Genomic DNA, 27,592 nt, shown 5'->3' with positions numbered 1-27,592 from the left:
TTTTGTAAAAACAACCTTCATCTCCTCGCGCATACGAATCGACGAAGAAACGCGTATGCCGTGAATGAAAATCACATGAGACAGCTGACGCGCCCACTCCGCAACGAGTTATCGAGTAGAAAATGATTAATGAGTCAATAAACCTTCTCATTCTACGACGAGAATTTTAGTCGTCGAGGGAACATTTTAATTGATAACTACTTTCTTAGTTTACGTTATTATTTGCCGAATAATAAAACATTCCCTGTATACTTCGAATATATATTAAATAAGCTCTTTATATATATATATATATATATATATATATATATATATATATAATAACAAAACGAGTTCTTGATTAAAATAAATTTTTTCTCATATAAATATGATAACAACTTTCTAATTGTTCGACTTGTTTTGCAATGACTTTTCTAAATATTATCTCTTACGTCATATTGTCGGATAAATTTAGGAAGTAAAACTCGCGTTTTAATTGCACCATGAACCATCTCTTATTTCACGAATATCGATTACATAAACCAGCATCGATGAAGAACCTGTGGAAACTTTACGAGGCTCGTGTTTGAGACGAGTTTGTGTGCCCCCGTAGATTTTGCAGCATAGAATTATGTTTCACCGCTTGTGGCTATATGTATGTGTGTATATAAACACACCACACTTTATTCATAGGTCCGCGTGCAAGCACGTTATCGCAGAAAATATACGTTCTCTTGGCGTTATCTTCGGGACGCATGATTTGCGCGCTCGCCTATCGCCAAGGATTCATTAATATTAATCGATTCGTCGTCCTCGTAGTCGCAGCCATTTCGCGACGGATTGAAAAAGCACCACCCGAGGGCCTTTGAGAGAGAAAGAGAGAGAGAGACAGAGAGCAAACGAGAGAAAGAGAGAAAGAGAAAGAGACAGAGAGAGAGAGAGAGAGAGAGAGAGAGTTACGCACGCGATCATGATTAATGATAGAAAAGGCGAGAACGGGTGATTAGGGGGCAAGCAAGGTAGAGGTGAAATTTCTCTTATCTCCTTCCTCTTATGCATATTCTTTAATGCGATCCTTTCGTTACCTCGCTTCATATTAAATATAACCGAGAACGAGGAAAATGATCCTAATTAATAATCCCACCAATGAGAATATTTACTTTATTCTATTTACATTTCGAACGAACAAATAATTTTCATGATATTTATCCCATTACGATCAATAATTACGAATCAATTTCATAAGTTAATTAAGTCGTCGTATTGACGTCGAATAATAATCACGTGATGTAAAACTTCATCGAAAGTGAATGATTCTAATGAATACGATAATACATTGGTAAAGTAAAAGGAATCGGAATTATTTATTTCGTATTATTTTATCGCGTTGCGAAAGTTAAACAACTCGAATTCCATGTCATGTCAAAGGGATCAAGAAGAAATAACACGTTTCAACTATACGTCCAGATGGCACGCGCGGCCAAAAAGGTAGGACGTGCTAACGATATCGGCATAAGGGTTAATTACGGTCGACTATATGAGAATCGTATATAGGGAAGAAGAAGGAAGAGGGATGAAAGAGGATAGAAAGATAGGTGCCTCCGTATGGTCGAAAAATCAATGCGTTGAAAGGGTGACGGAGAAGAAAGAAAGGAAGGAAGGAACGAAGGAAGAAAGAGAGAAGAAGAAGAAAGAGAGAAGAAGAAGAAAGAAAGAAAGAAAGAAAGGACGACGATGGAGGAAGAAATAGGTGGGAGGTCGAAAATAGAAGTGGGAGAGGGCTAAGAAGCGATCAAGGGGGTTGCGGGAAAAGGGGAGATATTATAAATATTGGGTATGGACGAGATCGGGCGCTACTTACGCTGTCAGCGATAATGACGGGGTGTGTTCGGGCTGTTTGCTTAGCGAGCAGATTAGTGAATGAATCCACAGGTGGGCGCCATCCGTCACACTCCGAATCGGATCCAACTCGGCCCCGCCTTTCCGACGACTAAGACCCTTCTCTCTTTCTCTATCTTTCTACACTTTTGTGTATATATTCTCTCTCTCTCTCTCTCTCTTTCTCTTTTCATCTCTTTACTCTTCATCTTCTTTCATCTTGCTCCTTTCGTGTTTCTCACAAACACCGAAGCTGCCTTGATGAAAGGTGGGAAAGTGAATTCGTGGCGCCACCGCTCATAAAATGATTTTTATTCTCTCTGACGCGTCGCGAAGATGTTCAAGAGTTTTTTTTTCTTTTCATTTTTCTTTTTTCTTGTTTTTTCTTTTCTTTTCTTTTTTTTTTTTTTTTTTTTTTCTTTCTGTAGAAAACAATTCGTCCAATCGTTACATCCAATTCTGACTCATCCGATTCTTCTGCTGTTGACGGTAGCAGATAAGTCTACCTGAGTTCGCTGACAATGCTGATCTGACACGGAAATAGTTACCCATGATATCCATCACCGGCTTCTTCGAAGATAATCGCTGATCACGCCTAGAACGGCCATCGAACTTGCCAGTCCGATCGTTTTGTTGGTGTAGCTAGTTGCCGTAGATCAATGACCGATGTCGTCGAGATCAAATCGATGACTTATTCAAATGTAAAATAGATATTGATCATTCCAACGCCATGGCCAATCGTTATTATACTCAAAGGTTATATTTATTGAAAGCGGTAATATTTGATTTTATTATCCTATTGATTTTTAATCGATTAACACTTTGAAGCGTATAAAAATTTAAATTGCAATTTTTACATTTTAACCTGATCCTTTCATGTAATAACTTATATAAGATAAACGGATAAAAAACAAAAGAAAAAAAGAAAAGACAAAAAACAAAAACAAAAAAAGAATGAATAAAGAGTTGTGGAAAAATGTTGCAGAATATATACCATGTATCCTCCTACTCTATTACTCACACGTCATGTCAGTTACGTCGTCGCGATTAGTCGAGTTCGTGATGACGAACGAGCCGGTAGGAGCAAAGCTTTAGAGAGCCGAGCATTTCGGGTCCATAACGGGTCCCATTTTCTCCGACGACCTAAGAATCCTGAGGTACCGATATGATGGAGTGCTAGGGAGATTGGCGGACCACCGGAGTAATGTCCGCGCTAATAGCAGTGATTACCCTGCTTCGTTGAGAACGAAAACCCGCCCCCTCTCTTCTTCTCTCTTTATCCTTCTTTCTTTCTCTCTCTTTCTCTCTCTTTCTCTCTCTCTCTCTCTTTCTCGACAAATTCGAAGCGTTCGTTTTGGCTCGTAGCTCATACCTTCTGGCCCGGTGTTCAGCCCACGAATTGATGGATGTTTGCTAAAGTAAACTGCCTTCCCCTTTTCGTGCAGCCGAACCTTCGCTCTCGAGCTACCACAATGTCGAGAAGCTAAAACACTGCACTCTGGGATGCATCGAACGATTAAACGTCTGCACGTTGCTCGTATGTTTTTCTACTCGTATACTCGTGATCAACTTGAATAATCCCAATTGTTTTAATATCGATAAGAATTATAATAAATACACACATATATATACATATATATATATATTTTTTTTTTTAATCTAAATTTAAATAAAATTTTTGAAAATTAAATTCTGCACGAATTGATAGATAACATTACGAATTCGTTAAAGTTTCGTGTCGCGAGAAAATAATAGATTGGTAAAACGAGAGACAGTAGCCTTGAAGATTGAGTAAAGGAGAAGGAATTATCGACGGGCGAGAAGCAAGAGTGTTCGCAAGTTGTAGAGGCCAACGACAGTCGGACAGCTGTTGGCTATGCGCTAGGCCGATGGCGTTCGTTATTTATCGAGGTGCGTTTGCATTCGCAAGATCTTCGAGATAACGCGTTAGGAATAATGGAACGAAAAGTACGACCGAGCGCATCCACGATGACTGTATTTAAGACTATCGTCGCTGCCTAAGCTAATGCGTTCCCGTGCCGTTGTGCTAAGGAATAATTACAGTCGCATTATTATATTCTCGCTCGCGATACATCACGCGACTTTCATACATATGCATCGGATAAGAAACCGGAGCTGCTTGGCATTCGAACTAGCTTTAGCATCCTCCTTTCATTTCTCTTAAACATCTCAGTTAGTAAACTATTTCATATTATATATATTATATTATATTATATATATATATATATATTTGTCTCTCTTTCTCTCATTCTCTCTCATTTTCTCTTGTCTTTTCGATGATGATAGCATTAAATCATAAATGTGGAAATAATTTTATCATATATAATTTTTCATTCAATATATATCGTTCAATGATAAAACGTCGTCAAAAATAAAACAAACGTGTCTATCTCTTCTTATATCTGAGATATGGTTCGAACGTGCGAGAATCATCTTCGAAAAAACTTATATCTATTTGACAAGCTGATTTTAGATACTCCGTTAAATGATAAATTTCAGCAACAAAGGAAAAGAAAAAGAAAAAAAAAACAATTTACCACCTATTCAAGAAATCACAACAATCAAATCGAACGATCGAAAAATTTGCGACTACTGGAATCAAATCGACGTCGTCAGTCTCGACGAACTCCGGCAGGAGTTCTCTTATCAGATCGACTTCTCTTTATTGTCAATAACTTTTCTTGGAGTCAGCGGAGATCGTAATCTGGAACATCGAGTGGAAGTCGGTCGAGTATCGAGACACAAGGGTGTCCGTAAGCGTGGCAGGCGAACCTCGTAGAACGGTAATTTAAGACTTTAGATGAAAATACGAAGACATCCCCGAAGATGTCCGCGAGGAATATTTGAATGCCGCGCGTGGGCAGTGAAGTGAGTGTGCCTTTAGGCTTTGCGCAGGCACAGGCACAGGTACAGGAAAAGGCATCGTCCCTTTCTCCGCCCTTCTACCTCTCGTCCCATCGATATCGAAAGACGCGTACGAAGCTTCGCGGAATAAGAATTCGTATTTTCGATCGTTCTCCGCTTTCAAACCTCTTTGATTTTCTTATGCACCTACGTTCACGACGCAAGAAGGTAATAATTTTCATCGAGAAGCCGAACCGCGCGCGCGATCAACGTCTTAGAGTAAAGAAAAAAGAATATCCTGTTTATATATATATATATATATATATATATATATATATATATATATATCTTTGTAATATATGTTAAATAAATTAATAACAAACAGGTCGAAGTAAGATTGAGCGAATAATTATATGACGATTAAAGGGAAAAAACTGATGGTAATGATTTAGTTCGATAAAGAATATACTTATTCTAATGAGTAGATTATAAACATCGACAAGAATATTCTTTTTATTTGCCAATGAGGTTTGATGTTTGGAAAAAAAAAAAAAGAAAAGAAGAATTAAATCAGGCCACCTGCCTAGCCGGTCGATTTCTCTCCCTCTTACTACCTGATTCTAATTCTATCGTACCTTATCCGTAACTCCTTTAAAGTTAAAATATCCTGCGGCGATATTCTCGCATGTACCGACTAATAAGTATTAGAAGAATGTTTCTAAGGATTTTTGGACTTCTGTAAATACCTGTTGTACGTGCTAAATAAAATTGACTTATATATATATATACGATTGAATCATGTTATGTAAATCATATAAATTTAGAATTAACGTTATCATCAAAACTTGATGAAAACTTGGCGAGTAACTAAATTATAATTATTCAGAAAAAGAACGTCGAATTAAGGAAAACGAAGCGATCGTAAGTTGAACTGAAAAATATTCTATATTATAGGATCGAGCGACGAGAATCTTGCGTGTGTAGTGAAACACTTATAATTACAGCCTGCTGCGTTATGCAAAATGAGAATCGTGACTTCGTCTCGAAGCTGCGTGAAAATGTGAATAAACACGACGGTAAAAATTTCTTTTACGTTGAATATACGTTTGATTGGAAGCGCGTGTATCGAATTGAATGGAAACGGTTCACTTTTATTTCGTACCCGTTTCTGATCTGAAAGATCGTATATAGTCTGACTAACAATAAGAAAAGATCAAGGAAAGTTTTACAATTAATAGGAAAGGGTTGAGAGATAATTCCTGATTAATATTAAATACTATCTTGTACCTGATTAAGATTTTTCTAAAATTTGAAACAAATTTTATTATAACGATAATTTATACGATAAATCTTAAACCAATCGGTTAAAGAAAAAAAAGAAAAAACAAAAAATATTGATGAGGGATACACCTACAAAACCATGTCGATCAAATACAATTAGGCAATAGTCTTTCAGGGGACCTTCCGAGATGGTCCTTCGAAATACAAAAAACTCGAGTGACGCGTGAAAGGATTGATTACTCGGATGGATGGTGCGAAAAGCAAATGGCCGAACTTCTTCTCGCTGCGAAGCAAAAATGAAGAAGATAGAAGAAGAAAATGAAAAGAAAGTGAGAGAGATAGATAGATAAATAGAGAGAGAGAGAGAGAGAGAGAGAGAGAAAGAGAAAGAGAAGAAAAAAGAAAATGAAAAGGGCGCTCCCTTTCATCGAGGCGGGACAAAAAGGGTTCGATCGAAAGTCTCAAAACCCCGGGAGACGGTGGTCATTATTTGTTTTAGATATTAATGCTCTCCGCGGACTATCGATAATTCACTCTCGGCGTTCTCGACGTAATCGCACTGTGTGTGCTTTCTCTCTCTCTCTCTCTCTCTCTCTCTCTCTCATTCTCTCTCTCTTTCTCCCACTCTCTCTCTCTCTCTCATTCTCTCTCTCTTTCTTCCACTCTCTCTCTCTCCCTTTCTTTCTTTCTTTCTCTATCTCTTTCCCTCTTTGTCCATAATGTACGACGTATATAAAGAGAGATAGAAAAGGACAAGGATACGGCATCGAAGAGAAAGGATAGACAAGGAAAGAAAGAAAGAGGAGGTCCGTGTAAACGATAAATCACGATAAATACGTTTGCCCAGGCCCATTATAAAAGGAGGAAGAAGGAAAGAGGAAGAAGAGAAAAAGGAGTAAGAAGGAGGGAAAGGGAATCGACACGATCAGCCAGGCACGGGCGAGTGCTCACGCGCGGGAGGAAGGAAAAAGAAGGTGTACCGATATAAAAGGGAGAAGAGTGAAGGGCAGTGTTTGTTGCCCACCGATATGCGATCCTCTCCCCGGGGCCACTTTCTCTCTATCTTTCTTCCTTTCTTTCTTTCCTTCTTTTTCCCTCTATCCTACCCTTTCTCTCTCTCTCTCTCTCTCTCTCTCTCTTTTTCTTTCTCTCTTTCTCTATCGATGCATCCTTTTCTCCGAGAGCCGCGCATTACGATCGCTTAAGTCTCGACTCGACTATCGAGTGATCCATCGCCTACGAATTCGACGAAGCCTCCCGCCTACCCTCGGGACATCCTCGACTAATGAGTGTGTCTCGATCGTGAACGACCAGTCTTTCTCTCTTTCTATCTTTCTCTCTCTCTCTTTCTTTCTTTTCTTTCGTCTTTCTCTCTCTCTCTCTCTTTCTTCCTTCTCTTTCGTCTCTTTCTCTCTTTCTTCCTTCTCTTTCGTCTCTCTCTCTCTCTCTCTCTTTCTCTTTCTCTGATACCGCTTCCAGGTGCGGTCTCTCGGCGTTCCTCCTTTAAAAAGGATTCCAATTAAGAGAACCCGACTCGAGCGGCCACTCGCGTCTCCACTCGCCATTCTTTCTCTTTCATGTGAATATCAAAGACGACAGGTGCCTCGGAATAGTTTGCTGGAGCCTACGTGAGATGGGAAAGAAAGAGAGAAAGAGAGAAAGTGAGAGAGAAATAGAATGAGATGAAGATGTAAGACAAAGCAGAAGAGAGTATAAGCATCAAAGATATTCTTCCCTCGAAAAATCTTTCGAATCTTTAGAAAAACAACGTATGTATGAGAGATATAAGTATGAGACTTTACGAGTCATTGCATCAGTCCCTTCGACGTTGGTGGAAGGTGCAAGAACAGTAATTTTGTGCATTCCAAAGAAGCTAGTCTGGTCTATGCCACCGATAATGTTCGGTAAACGTGTTATGGAAGAAAAGGAAAGAGAGAAAGAGTGAAAGAGGCGCAGAGAAAAGATACGAAGAGGAGAGTGAGAGAGAGAGAGAGAGAGAGAGAGAGAGAGAGAGAAAGATGGAGAGAGAATGGGTAGGTAGATACCGGAGCCCGCGGGGGGCTCATAATTGCCGACCCTGAAGATCGGCCGACCCCATGGGGCCCTCCTCTGTTTGTTTTATTCCCTAGTTATACAAACGCGAGATCTACGACCGATATATGATAATCGTACCTCCGCTTCTTCCAGGCCCTCTTGAATCTCGTTCCTGATCTCCAAGATTTTCTCTCTCTCTCTCTCTCTCTCTCTCTCTCTCTCTCTCTCTCTCTTTCATTCTATAGCTATCCATCCATCCGATCTTCTCGCCACTATTCTCTATCAGAGTGACCACCCCCACGAATCATAAGCATGGACACACGTCCAAATCAATTCCAATGAAAACCAATTATAATAGTCAACGAAATACCAAACAGAAAGAAAGAGAGAAAAAGAAAGATAGAGATAGGCTGTCTGCCATGGAAGCTTTCGCCACGTCTCATCGCTTATGGATCCCGTTTATTCAAATTCTTAGCTACCTGGCATGATTAATATTCTTCCTCGTGGCCTCGGCTACCATCGCTTTCCCACGAAAGCGATTCCACGTCACGCGGCGAGAAAGGACGAATACGCGTGCTCACTCTACGATTACCACTCTACGATGTTTCGATGTTCGACTCTTCGTCTTTCGATGTTCTCTCCTTGGTTAAAAGGACACTTCGCAAGATAAATGCCTTCGTAAATCACTTTTCGCTTTCTTACCTTTACCCTCCGACCCTCGCGACATCCACAACCTCAATAATCTTACCTTCTTCAACGCGGAACCAAACGCGGATTCTTACGGTTCCTTTCGATCCATGCTCGGTCAACTTCCTGGTAGAAAGGCAAGGTATCTTTCCAGGATATTAATATAAACACGATGTGAGACTAGCCTCGCGAATCGAGGATGAGTTAATGGAATGATAATGAACGAATTTTATAAAATGTTAGAAGATATGTATGATTCAAAGGGCCTTCGAAGAATTTGGAAAAAAAAATAATAAAAGATAACGAGAGAGTAGTATCGGTGATGAAGTCTCGTATCGAAGACACCAAAGAGGAGAACCGCTCTACTGTCGAACGACTTGTTGTACGCTAATGCTCGCCCCTTCGTGGAACCGGTTTTCGCATTTACGATTCAATTTCTGAAAGGCTCGACTATACGGAACGAGGAAAATCTATCGACGAAACGGCCATTGTATTCCTTCGGGCATTGCAAACATAAATAAAAGAAACGAAAAAAATATAGGAAATAAGAAGGTTCGCTTTCGTTCGTGTCCACGTTCGCGAACGTAAGGTTATCGTTTCGAAAGAACTCTAAGCTCATATTTCAAGAAGATAACTCTACCAGGGCAGCAGGTTGCGCCAAATACATCTTATATAGAATTGCTAATCTAAATATTAGAAAGAGTGAGAAAGAGTGAGTGAAAGAGAGAGAGAGAGAGAGAGAGAGAGAGAGAGAGAGAGAGAGAGAGAGAAAAGGAGAGAAGCCAAGTAATTAACTATCGAGATTACGTGAACCATATGTCACGATGTAAAACGCATGTGGTTAGTGTCGCCGTTGGTCAAGATAAAACCAAATGAGACCAACGTAAACGTGATACTAACTTGCAAAAGTCGTTAAATTTACGTTCCGTTGGTTTATGTGTACTGTTCGCAAATGATATGTAAACCCTGCGGCCGAACGACGTAATATCGTGCATACGTTCAGTACCTTTTAGCTATGATCGTCACGCGAATAAATGTCTTATTAATTTTAAAATCTTCCGATTATATCTGATGCGAGAGCATGCGATCATAATGATGTCCAAAGTATGCTGAACATTCAGAAATTCGGTACGATAGTCGTTAGTTGATAAAGAATAATCCATAAAGTATCTTTTCTTTTTTTTTTTTCGAACAATTAAAAGTATCCTACCTCGCTGTCGATTTTTTTAAATTCCACGTCCTCTTCGTCAACCTCGAAATATAACTCCGTCGATGTCACTGATATAATCCCAGGTGCAACTATACCCGGTGCTATTAGCTTTCCTTTCGTACTGATATTTACCGGACCTAAAATTAAATGAAAATAATTTTCTATTGATCTGTCTTGATTAATGTGAACGTTTATTTGAAATTATTTTTTTAAAGTTAAAAAAAAAAGAAAGAAAGAAACGTTGAAATTAAGAAAATATTAAATAAAATAAATAAAAATGTCCAAGGAAGAAATAAGCAAGCGAAATAATAGATAGAAACCTGTTAAGTCATTATCGAGATCTCTGTCGTCTGAGAGAAGCTCGCTGTCGTCCATTAGATCCGCCGACTGCAATTGTTGCTGATGTGCACGCGAGGCTGCGAGATGCGCGTGAAACTCTTCGCGCGCTTGAAGTATCGCATCCTCGGGTGCACCGTGTTCAAGGGCTGCCTTCAGCGTAGCTTCGGGATGGCTCGAGCCTAGTGGATTGTGCACGAAACGCTTACGTCTACGTGCATCATCCTCCCAAGCATCTAGCTTCCAATACTCGGTCAGCCTATAGGACGAACGAAAGATTTACATCTTTTTATTTCTCTCTTTCTCTCTCTCTCTCTCTCTCTTTCTCTCTTTCTCTCTCTTTCTCTCTTTTCTTTCTTTTTTATTTTGTTACAAATCCAATGAAAGAGCCACTTACTTTGCAGTCATTGGATCCATGTAACCCCAGGCGCCATGTTTGTTCGATAAAATATTACGAACTTTTTCAAGCAATCTACTGGCGATCACGTTATCTCGCCTTCGAGCTGCTGTTATCAAATGATCGCACATTCTTTCCTCTTCTCGTCGATCTAGCAACGTTTGAGCACATTGAGACTGCAATTATCAATATATCGTTATTAAACATCATGACTTACGATGGTCGTAAAAATATCTTAAGAGATATAATTAATATGTTTCTATTTCGTTTTTAATACAATTACCTCAAAATCGGCGTGCTTTAATACATCGTCTGCTCTCATACGATTCAAAATAAATTCCGCCTCGTTCGCAACTCTTACTATGTGATCCTTCATCGCATGGGACAATAATCTGTATAAGAAATATCAACAAAATCAATACATTATGATAATCCATTTTTTTGGTCTCGTTTTATTAATTTCTTTTTTTTTTTTCTTTTTTTCTTTCTTTTCTTTTTTAGTCTCTTTACCTGCCCTCGTTGATGAGCTCAATGAAGGCAAGACCAGCATATTTTTGTAAAGAATTCTGCCATTCCTGAGAACACAACAGCATCACCAGTTCTACCACGGAATTGCTGTTCTTAAACGTGGTCAAGCCTGTTCAAATGAAGAAAAGAAACCGTTAAAGTGCGAAAACAAGGGAGAATACGATTTGAGAGAGATGGAGAAAGGAAAAGAGGTGATTTACAAGCGCCGTTCGATTTATCGTTCTGGAATGACGGAAAAAATAAACGTCCATCGAGAATGTGACACGACGATCGTACGCGACGTTGGGCGAATATCGAGGCTTCGTGCGATCATAGTGAATACTAATGATGATCGTCGCTTCAACAACGAAAAGTTTTTGTCACTACATATCGAAATTTTTCTTTCTTTTTCTTTTTTTTCTTTTTTTTTTTTTTTTTAAATTATAAAAACTTTTTACGAGAAAATATAGTAACTGTGAATGATAAATGACGTTTCATTATTACTCTCGTTAATTATTAGGTAGGAACAACAACGGAAAAAATAAAAAAAACAATTTATACATATGAAAAATGATCATCGTCGAGTACCGTTATAAATTAATTAATTTCAAACTCGTACCTTTCCCTTCCATTAATAGTTCTTGTCCGTGCGATCCGACTAGCGTTTTTGAAAGAAAAGGCGCAAAGTCGACCATGATTTCCCGAAGAAGAGGACAAACAGAACCAAGCGCCATTTCTAACTTTTGCGTAAGCGATGCCTCTCTTGACGGTGTTGGTACAGGAAGATGATCGACCAATCCTTTGATTGGTAGATCATCTGGTCTCGGCGATGCCGCATTTACAACGAGTCTATCCGGTACACGAACCACAGAAATTTCTGCTGCAGGTTTTTCTCCGCGTTCCGCATTACCTACTATCTCTTGTTCCAAAACGTTACCTTCGCTATTTTGAATATCACCTGAATTTGGACAGACAAAGTTAAAGAAAAATTAAAATGATGGTATATATATATATATATAGAATTTATTAATCTTTTATTACGATCATTGTTTCCGTTTTATTATTATTATTATTATTATCTATATATAATGTTATATCAAATAAAAAAATATGCAAATATTCAAATTTTAATAGAATTGAATAAAACTTATCACTCAGTTCTATTTCGTCTATTTTATATTAAATTCTATAGAATTTTGTCAGGTAAAAGATATAAAGAAAAAAATATAATAATAAAATGATTAATTATCTTACCACGCGAGTGAGCGATATTATGAATATTTCGAGGATCTTCCCGAGGATTCGATATGGGCACCGTATCGCCATCCTCGTTCAAATTTACGTCGGTCCAAGCTTCCTCCGATGAATTATGCTTGTTCTCATTATCCGTCGTCACTTCCGACGGGCTTGGATCAGCGGTAATATTGCTACGATGTACAGCCTCTTCGCTGGAATCGTTGCTCTAAGAGGAAAGTCGAACATTTTTCGATGAACTTCGTTGTTCTTTATATTAATTAAATTAATCGGAAAATCTTCTTCAATTCTGTCGACGATACATATTCTTACGTCGATTTATGAATGAATCAAAAATTTAACTTAACGCGAGAATTTCTCGATAATAATAATAATGATTATTATTATTAAATATTTGATATTTTAACGTTTGAAAAATATTTCGAAGATGCATTTGATATTTCACGTTTGTTCTTTCTTTTATGGTATAAATTTTTCATTTGTGTGAAATAAAATGTGTTTATTAAATATCTACTACTGCTACTAATACTAATTGATTAAAATACTACTTATTCTTATTTCAAACTAACGAATTTAATTGGTAACCTACGTTCTCTTAAACACATCAACATTTTTTTATTTACTCATGATATATAAGATATATATATATATAATTACTATTTACGAACATAATGTCCAGATCTTCTTGTAAAAAAAAAAACAAAAAAAAAGGAATAATTCTCCCGTGCTACGTAGTTGCTGTGACATGCAATATTATTAATACATTGCCAAGACGCAATCATATAATATAATATACAATAGTATATATATATATATATATATATATATATATTTGCATTTAGTATATATATATATATATATATATATATATATATATATATTTAAAGAAAAAGAATCAAGCCTTTTTCACTTTCAAGCTTCGACAGAAAAAAAAAATTAATCATACTACTCAGAGTATATATTTTATTCAAACAAGGAAATTCATAGCATATATTATATACACACATGATGATTTCATTACGAAATCAATAAAATGTATGTATGGATATATATGCTAATAAAAAACGTGTGGTATGGTAATATAGAATGCAGACGTTTTCTATAATAGCAAAACATTCGTTTTTCTGATTAAGCTTTTAAAATATCTGATTGATAGAATAATGAAAAGATAAGTAAATATATTAGCGAAAATAGAGAGTTACTTTTGCGTCTCCCCGTCAACTGGGTGTTCATTTATACGATGCGATAACTATCTTTTTGACATTTACACGCAAATCAATAATCCTTCGGGATGTGTAAATGCTGCGAAACTATTTCGGTGCTTTAAACAAATTTTTCCGAAGAATTAAAAATAAGGAATTTTTAAGTTAGATATAGTAGTTAAAGTAGAAATAGAATAGAAATAAATGAAAGAGGGAGAGAGGGGGAAATTAAGGAGAGAGGAAGAGAAAGATAGATAGATAGGTAGAGAGAAAGAGGGGAAAAAAGAGAGAGAAAGTGAAGGGGGAGAGAAAAAGGGACAAAGAGGAAGATAGAGGAATATTTATGCGAGCTCGCGCATCGTTTCTCTTCCCTTTCAAGTATTTTCATCCTTTGCACGGATAGTCTCTGATTTGATAGCTTTACCTGAAGATTTCGTGGCAGTGGTTCGGACCTCGTAGAAGAGCCAAGCGTTGGTTCTGACGAGGTGTAATCCTCGAGAATTGTCCGTGGTCGAGGTACACCACTGTGACCTCCCTTCAGAACCAGTAGTTAGTACGCATAGCAATGCAAGCAGAGGAAGTTAACAATGAGAAAAATTACAGAGTACAGTCACTTCGCATGCTTCGAAAGGGTAAATCAAAAAAACAAGAAAAAAGAGAAAAAAAGAAAAAGAGAGAAAAAGAAAAGGAAAGAGAGCAAAAAAAGAAAAGAAAGGAAAGTTTTTTTTTCGAAATAAAACTACAAATACATAGGTATCTGAAACTATAGATATATAAGTGTGTGTATATATATATATATTTTAATATATATTTATATATATTTATATACTTTTTTTTATTTATATATATGTTATAGGATGTATGTCAAAAGTGCAAGAGCATGGAAATTCGATCTTTCGCAATGTTATCAAATTATTTATTTCGAAGGGAAAATAAATAATAGGGAGAAAGTCGTGATAACTATCTTTTTACATGCTACGGTGTTAAGATAAACTAAAAAATTATTGAGTGATTACGATGACACTACTTAGGTTAGTGCTAAACACCCAATCAATTGTTTCAACGAAACATGCCGTACACATTGAACATACTTAAAGGCTCCTTAGGATATGATTTGATCTATTATGAATACTTTTCGAATAGAGCAAGTATGAAACTGTATTTTATTTTTTAATGAGAACGTGATGTTGCCTGAAATTAAAAAAAGAAAATAAAAAATAAAAAATTAGTAAAAAATCGTCCGGATTGAAATTAATTTTTATTGTTTTCATTATCAGATAAATTTTTCAAACACTCTTCCGTATTCGATTCAAATTATAAATATTATATTATAATAAACAACAAAATAAAATTTCTGTGATTCATCTCAAAGGATCCTTTTGACATATTTGTAGATACGTTGTACTGATAACTGTGCATATGTGTGTATATATATATGGTTTTTAAAGTCTATACCACTTTCAACTAATTAAATTAATCAAATATTGTAATTAAATATCAATGAGTCTTACTGCAACAAATTCGATATTAATTGCTAAAATATTTTATATAAAAATTAATAATTGTATAACTACATTAATTCAATCTACATTTATCAAATTAAGTAATCTACATACTAGAGAATTTAAAATTTCAATCAACATTTACGATTTTTAAATAATTTCATAAATGCCGATAGAATATTTTTCTAGATACGCTAACTGAATTGTTCTTGTGAAATTGTATTGTGAAATTGTATTGTGAATAAATATGTTGCCTATAAATATGTACATTTCTTTTATTATGTATCATTTGAATTTAAATATAAAAAAAATATTAACGAAAGAAAGGTATTATTTTATCGCGAGTAAATCATTAATAGTGATGAAGATTAATGCAAAGCTAATTGTGCACTGGACTTACGTCGCATTATTTACAGCAAATGCACCAAATATCGTGCCTTTTTGAGAAAGTGCCAGGAATTCTTTTATTAAAAAATTTTAATATTTAAGAAAAACTTTATGCAACACAAAGGTTTAGAAAATTTATAGAAATAACAATGAAGAATTTTCAATTAACAAATCACACGGATATATATTTCATTAAATTTTGTAATTTTTTATTAATGAAATATTAACGTAAGATACCGTATTAAATAATATATTCATATAGTTCCATCAAAAAACGGGGAAACATGCAATTTCGATTATAACTCACGAAGATCTATCGTTTCTTTTCTTTTATTTTGATTTCAAACGATAATGGATGATCTATTAATCGATTTTAATATTAATTCTTATTAAATGTGATAAAATATATTAAAACCGTTAACAAAGAAATAATACAAATTATTTATAAAAGAGATTCCATAAGATCTTTACCTGAGAGACCTTCCGAATTTTAACTGTTCCCAATACACGTTTGTACACGTTTCATACGAATTTTTGATTGAATTTTACGATGACTATATTTTTTTTTGTTTTTCCTTTTCCTCTTTTTTTTTCTTTTTTCTTTCTTTCTTTTTTTTTTTTTTTTTTTTATTACATAAGAAATTGATATTGAAAACGTCGATAACAGACTTACCTTGGTCGATGGTGGACCGGACGACGTAACGTCGTGGTCGGCCAAGATGGAGGAATTATTTTCGTCTACTATAATAACTTCGTATTCACCGTCGTCTTGAGAACCGGACTGACTTATCATGCCTGCGCTTCCTGAAAACACGATTCACGAATATTAAGATCGACAATCGATTCGAGAGATTAATTAGCCGAATCTCTCTTTGCAAAACTTATTTGACATCGAGATTCGTATGATCGACGTTCAACGAAAAAAGAAAAGGAAGAATAAATAGGAATGGGAACAATTTTTTTCTATCATTACAAATATATTTTAAATTAAGTCAATATTTCTATCCTTTTCATGGATTTTATTCTCATAGTTAAGTAAAAAGAAATCAGAAAACTCAGGATAGCGTTACGAAATAATCGTTTAATCGAATATCTTCTTCTGTTAAACAATCAATTAGAATTCTTATTCGTTGCACGTCGATCGGATTAAATTAACGAAAAGAACAATGCGTATGGTGCAGGTCTTAAACAAAACTAATCGTAAAAAGAATTAATACGATCAAATTGTAACAAATTTTCAAGCTATTGCGTAACAAAAACGATAACTTTTTCTTTTCATTTTTTGTTCTTTTTTTGTACGCTTCTTGTAATCAACATTAATTAATCAACATTCCGATAAGCATAAACAAAAAATCGACTCATGCTGCTAATACATTCTTCTTTTTATATATATATATATATTTTCTTTAATTTTTTTTCTTCTTGCAACGAAACAAATACAACTACATAATTATGCATAATGCAACGAACTTTGTTTCCAAAAATATCCAGGAGACAATTCTTTTACTAAAATTCTCACCTAAATGCTTTGGTTTTTAAGATTTTAATTATTTATCAGATGCTTTCTTATATATTATATATATAATATATATACATATATATATATATATATATATATATATACATATATATCGTGCATCATGGTGAATTTTTAACGTCGTGCAATATATGTCCTGGTGCTTTATCAAACGTGTTTGACAATTGTATCTTGTGATTCTGTTTCTGCAAGCGAACGATTATCATGCAACAAAAAATCATTCGGAAAGTGTATTATATTATTTGGGTATAAGTTTTTTTTGTGTACTTGTAGGACAATAATGGGGGAAAGGATATTGGTAAAATGTTTAAACAACATACAGTATAGTTTTAAAGACAATGTTTCAAACAATACAAAATTACAATCAACCTTTAACATTCCTAAACTCTAGAAACTTAAAAGAAGCATCATCGATAAAACTTGCTCGAATAAAACTTTTCGCAAATAATCACCCATTACAACTCTATCCTAAGCAAAAGAAAAAGTAAGTTTCTAAAATTTTAACGAGACTAATCGTGCAAAAAATCCAAACTGTTTTCAATCGATCTAAACTAAATCGAATGAAATTAAAGAGATAATCTCGCAAGGGGGTTAACCCAAAAGTCAATATCCATCGATCGAAAAGAAATAAGGCAGTGTTGTTCGAATTCGTTAATGAACAGCATTGTGCTTGCGAGCAATGTAAGCGACGATAACAACGAAAACTCTTATCGAAGAAAAATAAAAATAATAATGGGCATTCCACAAAGGAGCAGAATAACAATAATAATAATAATAATAATAATAATAATAATAATAATAATAATAAATAATAATAATAATAAAGAAGAAGAAGAGCGTTCGAGCAATCGAGATTACCTTGCAGACCGACAGCGGAGTTTCTATGACAGAGATTTCGGGGCTGTTCTATATGCTTTTGAAGCGTATGGTGATGGTTGTTGTTATTGTGATGATGGTAATGATGGTGTCGATGATAATTATGGTTGTTCGGGTGATGGTTGTAATGGTTGTTGTGGTGATTCGGGAGATAATAGCTGGAGGGTGGCTGGCGATTAGAGTGCCTGGCAGCCGGTAGCGGGTGCTGGTGGTGGTGCTGGCTGATGTGATGGTTGGCATTGGCATTGGCATTCGCATTGGCGTTAGGGTGAGATCCCGGGAGGAACTGTGGGTACACGTGGTGAGACCACTGTGGAAACAGGGGCCGACCTCCTCCACCACCATTCCCATCTCCTGGGGAGGGGGAGAATCATGTTTTTTTAACCAATTCCTTTACCAACATCGCTATTTCGATCTTCTTATTTTTTTTTTCTTTTTTTTTTTTTTATTTATATATTTTCCTTTTCTCATAATTCCCTTATCATCTTTTCTTTCTTTCTTTTTTTCTTTCAGATCGCGTCTTTCTTTATGAAAGATCGTTTTTCATTCGTTCATTTTTCTATTTTTTCATTTCTTGCTTTTTTTTTCTTCTTTTGTTTTTTTTTTGTTTGTTTTGTTTTTTCATTTTTTTCCCCTATCGGATAGAGTGAAATCAAAGGAAAGAGTAAGAAGAAATCAGGAAACTCAGGATAGCGTTACGGACTAATCGTTTAAGAATGTTAGTATTTTGTGATCAACACAGGATTTTTATTGATTATTACCAGGAAGACGTTTCAAACGAATATCTTCTGTGTCTTGATCTATGCGCATAGAATTGGTCACGTATTGTAAGATTACATGTAAGTACAGCTGAAAAAAGTGACATAATTTGTGGAGATAAATAATAATTGCGATCGCGTATCCATATCACGATTCTGTTTTATATAGTCCAAGCCTACGAAAAATAAAATATACGAACGCCTAGCTAATAACAAAATCTAACGATGGACAAACGATTTCTATTCCTTCTAATCTTAAAATTCTATATCGTCGGAATATTGGGAAACAAAAAGTTATCCATTTTGTAATCGAATGTTAGCTGCCAACGAAATTAAAAAATAAATATATGGTATATAAACAATAAAGAAGAAAAGTGCAAAAAACATTCGACAAACATCAAAACCCTCACTGTCAGATACATAGAAAAAAAAAAAGTTAATATCTCACACACTAGTGCAATCTCGTACATGCGTTCTATCTAGTGTTGTGTGCTAATCTTTTGATTGCAACTATGTGGTTCTTAGTGCATCGTGTTTTATATATATATATTTGAACTACGACGTATAGACGTATATAATTATGATTATATTTATAATGAAAAATTTTTATGGAACTCTGAACGAGAAATTAATTTTTGTTTGAATTTCATATTTCATTCGAGCTAATTATAATATTCAATATCGGATTAATTTATATCGAATGATAATCGTATTAGATCATTATTAAATTAGGCGAATAAAATCTCCTAAAATGAATAGGAAATAAAAGTTCGTTTCTAGCTACATTAGGGCAAAGACTATTCTTCTTTACTTTTCTTTTTTTTGTTTTTTGTTTTTTTTTTTTTATTTTTGCTCAGAGGACTTACGATTATAAAGTACATGCTTATAATATAGAATAGTCATGCTTTGGAATATCGTGTTGGAACAAAGATATAGGAAGAAATGTGTTCGTCCATTTATAATAATCTAAACAATCGAAGTGAAATAAATAGAAAAGTAAATAACGAAACATATCTGACATGTAAGAGTTTTGACCAAATAAATTATCACTCATGATAGGAGAACGTTTATAATGCTACCGAAACTTATTTACAAATATTAAAAGTAAAAAAATTAATGAAAAATCTATATCAACCTGTTATTCCAATTCTTATATGAGGATCTTTTAAAAAAGAAGAAAGAAAGACGAGACCGACCATTGTCCATCAATCTTCTATCTCATTAATTAAAAATCGAACAATCGATGTAAAATACATAGACACATACATATATAATGTATATGTATACATATATATATATATGTATATATATATGTATATATCCCCCTTCTTTGAATATTTTTAATATAAAAATCAAATCTATCTTAAATCTGTTTATTAATTATTTAGAAATATTAATTAATTTTGAATGAAAATTTTTATCATCAGCCCGTATATTAATCAGATAATTGAAAAATCACATGGAATCTTACCTGAGGGACTACCCGGTCTTAAACCGGCGCCATTAGTTTGTATTGTTTGAACAGGACTTGGTGGACGTTGAGATATCGGTGGTTCCAATATATCGCGATACTTCGAGACCATTAGTACAGAGATGAAGTAAACTATAGCCAGGGACAGAAACTGTGCCTGCTTGGTTTCTTCCTGTAAAATGAGGAAACAGTGGATTATTAACGTACCGTTCATCAAATTTCTTAAAACAAGTTCCTCTTCGAAGTCTCAAATACAACTGGTGAAAGAAGATTTTTTATCGAAGTTTCGATAGGATCGATCAAAGTACATATCTACTTACAACATCTCTGTATATCACGGCTCTCAAGCGATTCACATCCATGTCTTGAAGTAATTTTTCCGGATCCTTCACAGGACTTAATTGATGAGCCAGATTATCCACTATGTTCTATAAAGGAGCAACGATATTCGATATATAAATATAAAATATTGCATCCGCTTCTAAAGACTCTATAGTGCGTTGACATGGACAAGAAATGAAGGAGAACGAGAAAGAAAGAAAGAAAGAAAGAAAGAAAGAAAGAAAGAAAGAGAGAAAGAAGAAAAGAAAGAAAGAAAGAAAGAAAGAAAAAAAGAAAGAAAGAAAGAAAGAAGGAAAGAAAAAGAAAAAAGAAAAAAGAGAGAAGAAAAAAAAAGTAATTCTTGATATCTTGAAATTATAGAGCGTACACACGCTCGTGTAAAGGTATTTAATAAGGGAACCTTCTAAGGACCAATCGTGCTCTACCGCGATTTAAGATGATACTAATTAGTACTAATCTAAATGTTTCTAATGTAAGCTGAATTATGACAATAGGAAATAACGTACCTTCGGCGATGTCTGAGCTCCTCGTATTAGAGACTGTATGTGCTGTGATTTATTACTAGTACCAATCTGTCGACCTAACATGCTGTACGATCTGCCACGCTCTTTACACTCTAAGCAGTTTCTAACGGCACATGTACAGACCTATAGAAGCATTTTATCAGAGACATATATATATGTACGTATATAAAAATAATTGTATTTGGGGATAAGGTATTAATGAATCTTTAGTATGTACATATGTCTGAAGTTAACTAAATGCGAGAAAATACACAAAGATTTCACAAGCGAAAATACACAGCCGTGTATTTTTAATAATAAAAATTATCTTTAGCTAGCTTTATAGAGAAAAATTGTACATGTATATGTATCTGTTTGTTTGCTGTTTGTATGTATATGTGTGTGCGTACGTGCGTCCGTCCGTGTGTACGTGTATGTGTGTGTGTGCTCGTATGTGTATCTGAAACTAATGTATAAGACATTTATAAGAAACGACACACTCTCTGCGATACTCGACTAAATTTTGGTTGATAAGCAATTTATTGTAATATGATAGTTCCATGAATTCTACAGAGAGAGAAGACAAATTTTTGACTTATTATCATATATCATATGATAATAAATTATGAAATATTGTAACATATTTAATGTGGGACGTTGATATGAGGCAAACTACGCATATGTATATATTTATACTATTTGAGCAAGAACTAATAGAATATTGATTCCCACACTATCAAGGTATTATATTTGTCGAATTGAAATTATCGATTATTGATACTTAAATGAATATGTATGTGATGTGCATTTCTAATGTTTGTGATTTTTCCTGGCGAGTTTCAATGATCTCAAAAATTTTATTTGTATATTATCGATGCTATATAATGAAATAGACTTTCAATTATACTGTTTCACTCGCGATAACGCCAATGTAAACGATGAAATAATTATGATGGATTTGAAAATTGAAAAAATAAGATGAACGATACAAACCAGTCGCAAACATTGTCTCAGAATTCCACCGCTGGACATGTTCTTCTCAGCTTCGAGTTCACCGAAGTTCAAGGAGCTTGCGAAGATCAGGACGTCAGCCATGTTGACTAACCTTTGAAGAAACGAAACTGCTACTTCTATAGGCATCCCCTGAGTCGGTTCGATCACGTCTAACTCGCTCTGTGAATATCAAATCACAATAAAATTCAAGTACAAATAGGATCATTGATTACTTCAACGAACAACCATAAAAATACGTACGTTTGGCGATGTAGCCGAAGCTAAAAGCGGCAACAGTCCACCGCATGCTATGATAAGATTGTCGGCCAATTGTGAAATCAGGTGAACGGTATTGACTACGAAAATTGCATTTTCGCTACTATTCACAAAGTCCAATACCGATTTAGTGGAGTGACTACAAAATAAAGATATATCTCTGATTAATTTAATATTTTAATACTTAGAAAATAAATTGTTGTTCACGTATAGATTACCTTCTCCAAACTTGAATATCTGTTTCGAGAGAGAATAGAACATCCGATAATAATCGCTGATGAATGTATGACCATTTAAATTCTGGTATTCTGAATGGTGGCCGGGTCGGTCCCGGACTGAACATTGGTCTGGTGGAAGGATTTCCTTGCTTCGTTCTTTTCGATTCTGTAAGAAAGGACATTTGATCGATCACTTTCACAACTTTTATCTTTAACATTACATAAAGAAATTTAAATAATATTGACAAGAGTAAGAACGTACCAAAATGATTCGGATCCACTTGTGTGGACGTTGAGGCACTCCTTGGTCTTTTTTGGGGCGATGATGTTTTTCGTAAGGGAACAGGCAGAGAAGGAGGTTCCTCGGTGTTGCTTTCAGCAATCATCTCGGAGGATACGATCGGCAAACTGGATCTGCGGTGGGCATCTACGTGATCTGGAGTTAAGTCATTCGTAGTAACTGGATTGTCCATTGCAACCACATTAGAACTAACGTTTTGAGGCACACCGTCGGGTAAACTTTTAGTAGCATCACAGACCGTAGATATTGTTGGGATTTGCTGTTTAGGATTTGGCACTTGCGTCACATTATCTACAGAACTTTGAATATCGCTATTACTAGAAACACTATCCGTTACTCCTACCTCGTCGGTTCTCACCGGAATGTCTGACTTATTATCACTTACGCTAGTAGAAATAGTGGACGGCTCCCTTGAGTGTTTTTCAATTACCTGCTCGTCGTCGTTACTATTAATAACAGCACTTTTGTCGTTCTTTAAAGCGTCTGCGACGACACGTTCGTCGCTCTCTAACGTACTACTCACTACGACTTTTTCGGCTTCTTTTCCTATCTCTTCTTCTTTTTCTTCTTCTTTTTCTTCTTCTTCTTCTTCTTCTTCTTCTTCTATTTTTTCTTCTATTTTATCGTCATTGCTACTTGTAGTTTTCGCGTTAGTATCCGTTTCTATCGTATCGATCAAATCTTCTGGACCCTTTGGTACGTCCTCAATTTCTTCGGCATCTTCATTGGCTCTAACGTTTCTTTCTTCAGCTACGGCAACTTTTTCAGCGAAATCTTTCTCATCGATCTTCGCGACATCCGCAACGCCCGTCTTTGTTTCCGTGGATGTTTCCTGTTGTTCCGTTGGTGTTAGATATGCCTCAGAAGTATCGCTATCTATGATTTCTCGATCATTTTCCAATTGTAGTTTTTCAAGATACTTCGAATCGTCAACTGATTCCGATTCTTCCTTAGTCATATCGTTTATGATTTCGGACTTCTTTTCATCGTCGTTCGATTCCTCCATCTTTTCTGACTTTTCTAAGATTTTTTTAGGACTATCTTCCTTAGTACTACTCGCGTCGTTATTATAATCCAATGTCTGATGGGACTTATCATCTTCGTTCTCTTCTTCCTTTGTTTCGGAGTCATTAGATTCTATCGGTTCGGCAACTTTATCATTATTTAAATCATCATTCTTTGCCATTTCCTTTTCGACTTCTTTCTCGATAACAACATCGACATTCGTTTTATTTTCCTTATCTTCTATTTGATCTTTCGTAGAAGTTTCCAATTCTTGCTGTACGATGTCGTCTTCTTTTTGTACCGTACTTTGAACCACCATAGAATCTGGACTTGGACTCTTCTGTACTTCACTGTATATATCGCTGGAGCTTTCGATCGATATCACTTCGCTGGTCTCTTGGGTCGTTGGCAAAGAAGCTACTTCGCTATTCGCCTCTTCCAAAATTGTCGGTGTATCTGTGTGAATCTCTCGGGCCGTCGTTGGTGTCTCCGGTTTGTCGCTCAATCTTGAATCTAAAGAGACTGCTTCGCTGGACTGCATGGTATCTAAGGTCTCGCTATGGGATTTGTTGACGATCGCCGGACTACCATCGCTTTCGGTGTTGTCTATAGAGTTCAGATCACAACTGCACGTTTCCTCAAGACGATCGTTTCCTTCTGTTCCATCAAATTCCTACAAAGAAAAACGTTTATTCTTTCTTCTTTTACGATTGATACTCTATATCGCTAGAGACTAACTTTAGAAGGACAATTTGGATCTTGGATAACCTACTTTGTAATTCCTTTCAACATGCTGAACTTCATGATTCTGTTGTTGATTAGTCCAAGGCGATGGTCGATTGTAACCATTATTCCCTGAATGTTGCTGATCCCAACCGGAAATTGTACTAATGGGTCTTTGTTGTCTCAATTCAGGATCCGTTATATTATCGGATCTTTGTCTCTCATAATGCTCGTACATTTGAGCGAACTGAAGTTTAAATTCCTCGTAGGATACCTTTATAAATGAAAACAGTAAAAAAAAAGAAACGAGAAAAAAAGAAAAAAAAAAGAAAAAAGATAAAGAACCATATTACATTTTTCGTAAAATCACAAATTAATTTATTTAATTATTTATCCTTTCGTCTCTGACCTTTGAATGTACTATCGCCAAAGTATCAACCCATACACGCCAACCACCATATTCATGTTTGATAGCGTGATGAAGGAGCATTCGAAAGAGAGAATAAACCATATCGGAAATCTTTTGTTCCTCTGTGTTCTTTGGATGGATATAAGCCATAGCTATGAGCCACTCCTGCCAGACGGACATTTGCAATACGGTTCGACGATTTTCTCGATTGTTATTGCAAAGTAATGTCATATCGGAAAGAAACAATTTTTTCACTTCTAACAATTGTTCCGTTTGCTTTGATTGTCGTATCAGTGTTGCCACTACTTTAAGAATCACTGAAATAAAAGAAAAATATAATGCAATAAGAACGAAATCCATGTACGAATATGTTCTCTAATATACTGTTGAATCTTACTAGGATTTTCTAAACGAAAATGTGACTCTGGTTCGGGATGCCTGGCATAAAGTATTTGTTGACTTATGTGTTCCGTCATTATCTACAAATATTATTTATTATATGATTCATTATGATGATTGTAGTTAGATAAAAAAAAGGATCATTAAAGTTATATAGGGCCATGGATGATACCTCATATAAAACGTTGTAAGTTGGTAAGGACAATGTTTCTTCGTTTAACAATAATCTTTCGGCTAGTAGAGTATACAAATTGTGTGGGCTCATTACATCGTATTTCCTTCTATTGTAATTTTAAGTTAATTAGAACTTAGAATAACAATATATATATATATATCTTGGAATATGTTATCACTCACTTGTGTGTACTGCGACTTAAAAAGAATCCTAATAACTTCAATGCTTGAAGACGAATCAATTGACTTTCAGCTGCTAAAAGTTTGAAGATCGTTCTAACGCCTTGTTTTGCATCGAATGCTGGTACCATCGATGAAGGATGCTCGGACATAAGAGAAATAAGCATTTGCAAAACATCGTGCAAATTTTCATCCTGCGAATAAATTCCCCGTGAACACTGAGCCATTATCTATTAAACATTGTGAACAAAAATGAAATAAATAAATACTTACCTCGTGCATCGTTGTTAAATAATTCAAAATACTCTGCAATTCGTCGTCCTTCACGCCATTGCCGATCATGATCAATTGTTTAAGAAATAGTAAAATATAAGAACGTATTGTCAAGATATCTTTTTGTTGAGGTCGTGGTCCGTCTATAAAAAAAAAACAAAAAAAAAAAACAAAAAAACAAAACAGAACAAAAAATAACAAAATTAATAACCAGTTAAAACGATGAAGATTTCAACGAAAATGAGTTCGTTTGAAATGTTAAAAAGCTTTAACAAAAAAAAATAAAAAAAAAAAAGAAGAAAAGAATAAATATATATTATAAAACTCTTGCAACTCACCGAGTCCTTTCGGCGTTATTCCACTCTTGGCACGGGGATTAGCAACCCAATAGTAATACTTGAGCGTATGCACCGTTTGAAGGACAGTAGAGACGCGTCTTACGTTAGAATAAATTTGCGTATCGCTGAGGAACTCTGTGGCCAAGTACGAATAAAGCCGGGTTTGTACCGGCGCTGGCGTGTATATCCATAGAGCGGGATTAAAAAGGACGTGATCCAATAGCTGCCAGGTTAGGAATGAAAAGTAAAACAACTACATCACCATAGATCTGCCTGTTCTTCGGACACACCAATCTAGCCGACTTTTATGGAATTCCTGTCTATGACACAATATGTACCAATATCATCGCCATATTTTTTCGACAATGAAATTCCATCCAATCCGTTTGTTTCGCCTTATATATACTATTGATAGAATTAATGATTCTTAATCGTTTTTTTTTTTTTTTTGATGGATATAAAATTATTCTGTCTATATCGTAAAAAAAAAATCTAATAAAAACGATATTAAGCGGCACAAAATGCGATCTCGTATAAATTAATTTTTCATTTGCAATAGAATTCTCTCTTTTTTATTTATTTTTTTTTTAATGCTGCTTTCTTTATGCGTATGTTGCGTAATACATGATCAAATAGTGTAGAAATAACAAAAAAAGAATATACATACATATATATATATATATATATATATATATATATATATATGTATACATAATATATGTATATGAAAGGTATTATAAAAGTGATGATAAAGGAAAATTTTAAATAAACATGAGCTTTGTGCTTAGAACACTCATGCATTTGATTTAAAAAGATTGGAAATACGAGTACAATCTTTTTCACTGATTTTGTTAAGGAAACATGATATTGTTGTTAAGGAAATGTGATAATGAATATTATTCATTAGTATCGAATGAAAGAGAATGAAAACTTTGACTTAGCAATCTCGATTATTTTGCGAAACACGACAATCTATTTATGAATTTTGCCAATTGCTAAAGCAATAATTAGATTTCAATTGATTTTATCTCGGAATGAAAAGTTTCAAAAAAAAAAAAAAAAAAAAAAAATCTTATTAACAAAACCAACTTAAAGCAATGTACTCCGTTTCGTTTTACGTTGGAATAAAACATTAATAAAACACACGAAGTGAATTTTTTGAATAAGAATTGTGAGAAAAAATTTGAGAAAAAAAGGAAAACACGTAGATATGTGATAAGAGTGGATCATACCATAAAATTATTGTTCGATCGAGATACTTATAATATACTGATAAGAAAAATAACATACATAATCA

At 34.9% G+C, this 27,592-nt stretch overlaps 1 protein-coding gene across 2 annotated transcripts in view; it reads right to left on the bottom strand.

The window, feature by feature from the left end:
* rg (A kinase anchor protein rugose) overlaps positions 1-27,592 on the bottom strand; it is a 197,911-nt gene that overhangs the window by 57,570 nt on the left and 112,749 nt on the right. Inside the window, exons 14-37 of one of the 2 annotated variants that reach the window (XM_085655316.1) lie at positions 26,296-26,548; positions 25,958-26,100; positions 25,688-25,878; positions 25,503-25,611; positions 25,329-25,410; positions 24,932-25,248; positions 24,572-24,796; positions 22,756-24,472; positions 22,494-22,659; positions 22,261-22,414; positions 22,000-22,179; positions 21,010-21,150; positions 20,482-20,589; positions 20,162-20,333; positions 17,915-18,286; positions 16,193-16,323; positions 14,055-14,165; positions 12,429-12,636; positions 11,794-12,132; positions 11,178-11,304; positions 10,951-11,059; positions 10,668-10,843; positions 10,255-10,529; positions 9,935-10,071 (exon numbers count right to left, since the gene is read on the bottom strand). In XM_085655316.1, coding sequence (XP_085511442.1) covers positions 9,935-10,071; positions 10,255-10,529; positions 10,668-10,843; positions 10,951-11,059; positions 11,178-11,304; positions 11,794-12,132; positions 12,429-12,636; positions 14,055-14,165; positions 16,193-16,323; positions 17,915-18,286; positions 20,162-20,333; positions 20,482-20,589; positions 21,010-21,150; positions 22,000-22,179; positions 22,261-22,414; positions 22,494-22,659; positions 22,756-24,472; positions 24,572-24,796; positions 24,932-25,248; positions 25,329-25,410; positions 25,503-25,611; positions 25,688-25,878; positions 25,958-26,100; positions 26,296-26,548 — 5,943 coding nt within the window. The remainder of the gene's footprint in view (positions 1-9,934; positions 10,072-10,254; positions 10,530-10,667; positions 10,844-10,950; positions 11,060-11,177; positions 11,305-11,793; positions 12,133-12,428; positions 12,637-14,054; positions 14,166-16,192; positions 16,324-17,914; positions 18,287-20,161; positions 20,334-20,481; positions 20,590-21,009; positions 21,151-21,999; positions 22,180-22,260; positions 22,415-22,493; positions 22,660-22,755; positions 24,473-24,571; positions 24,797-24,931; positions 25,249-25,328; positions 25,411-25,502; positions 25,612-25,687; positions 25,879-25,957; positions 26,101-26,295; positions 26,549-27,592) is intronic. The other variant, XM_035868671.2, reaches the window with a different exon arrangement.

The sequence above is a fragment of the Vespa mandarinia genome, chromosome 2 (genome assembly GCF_050613455.1).
Source record: "Vespa mandarinia isolate Hongniang chromosome 2, ASM5061345v1, whole genome shotgun sequence".
NCBI classification, from domain to species: domain Eukaryota; kingdom Metazoa; phylum Arthropoda; class Insecta; order Hymenoptera; family Vespidae; genus Vespa; species Vespa mandarinia.
The sequence above is the reverse complement of the archived record's forward strand: the minus strand, read 5'-3'. Positions and strand labels throughout refer to the sequence as shown.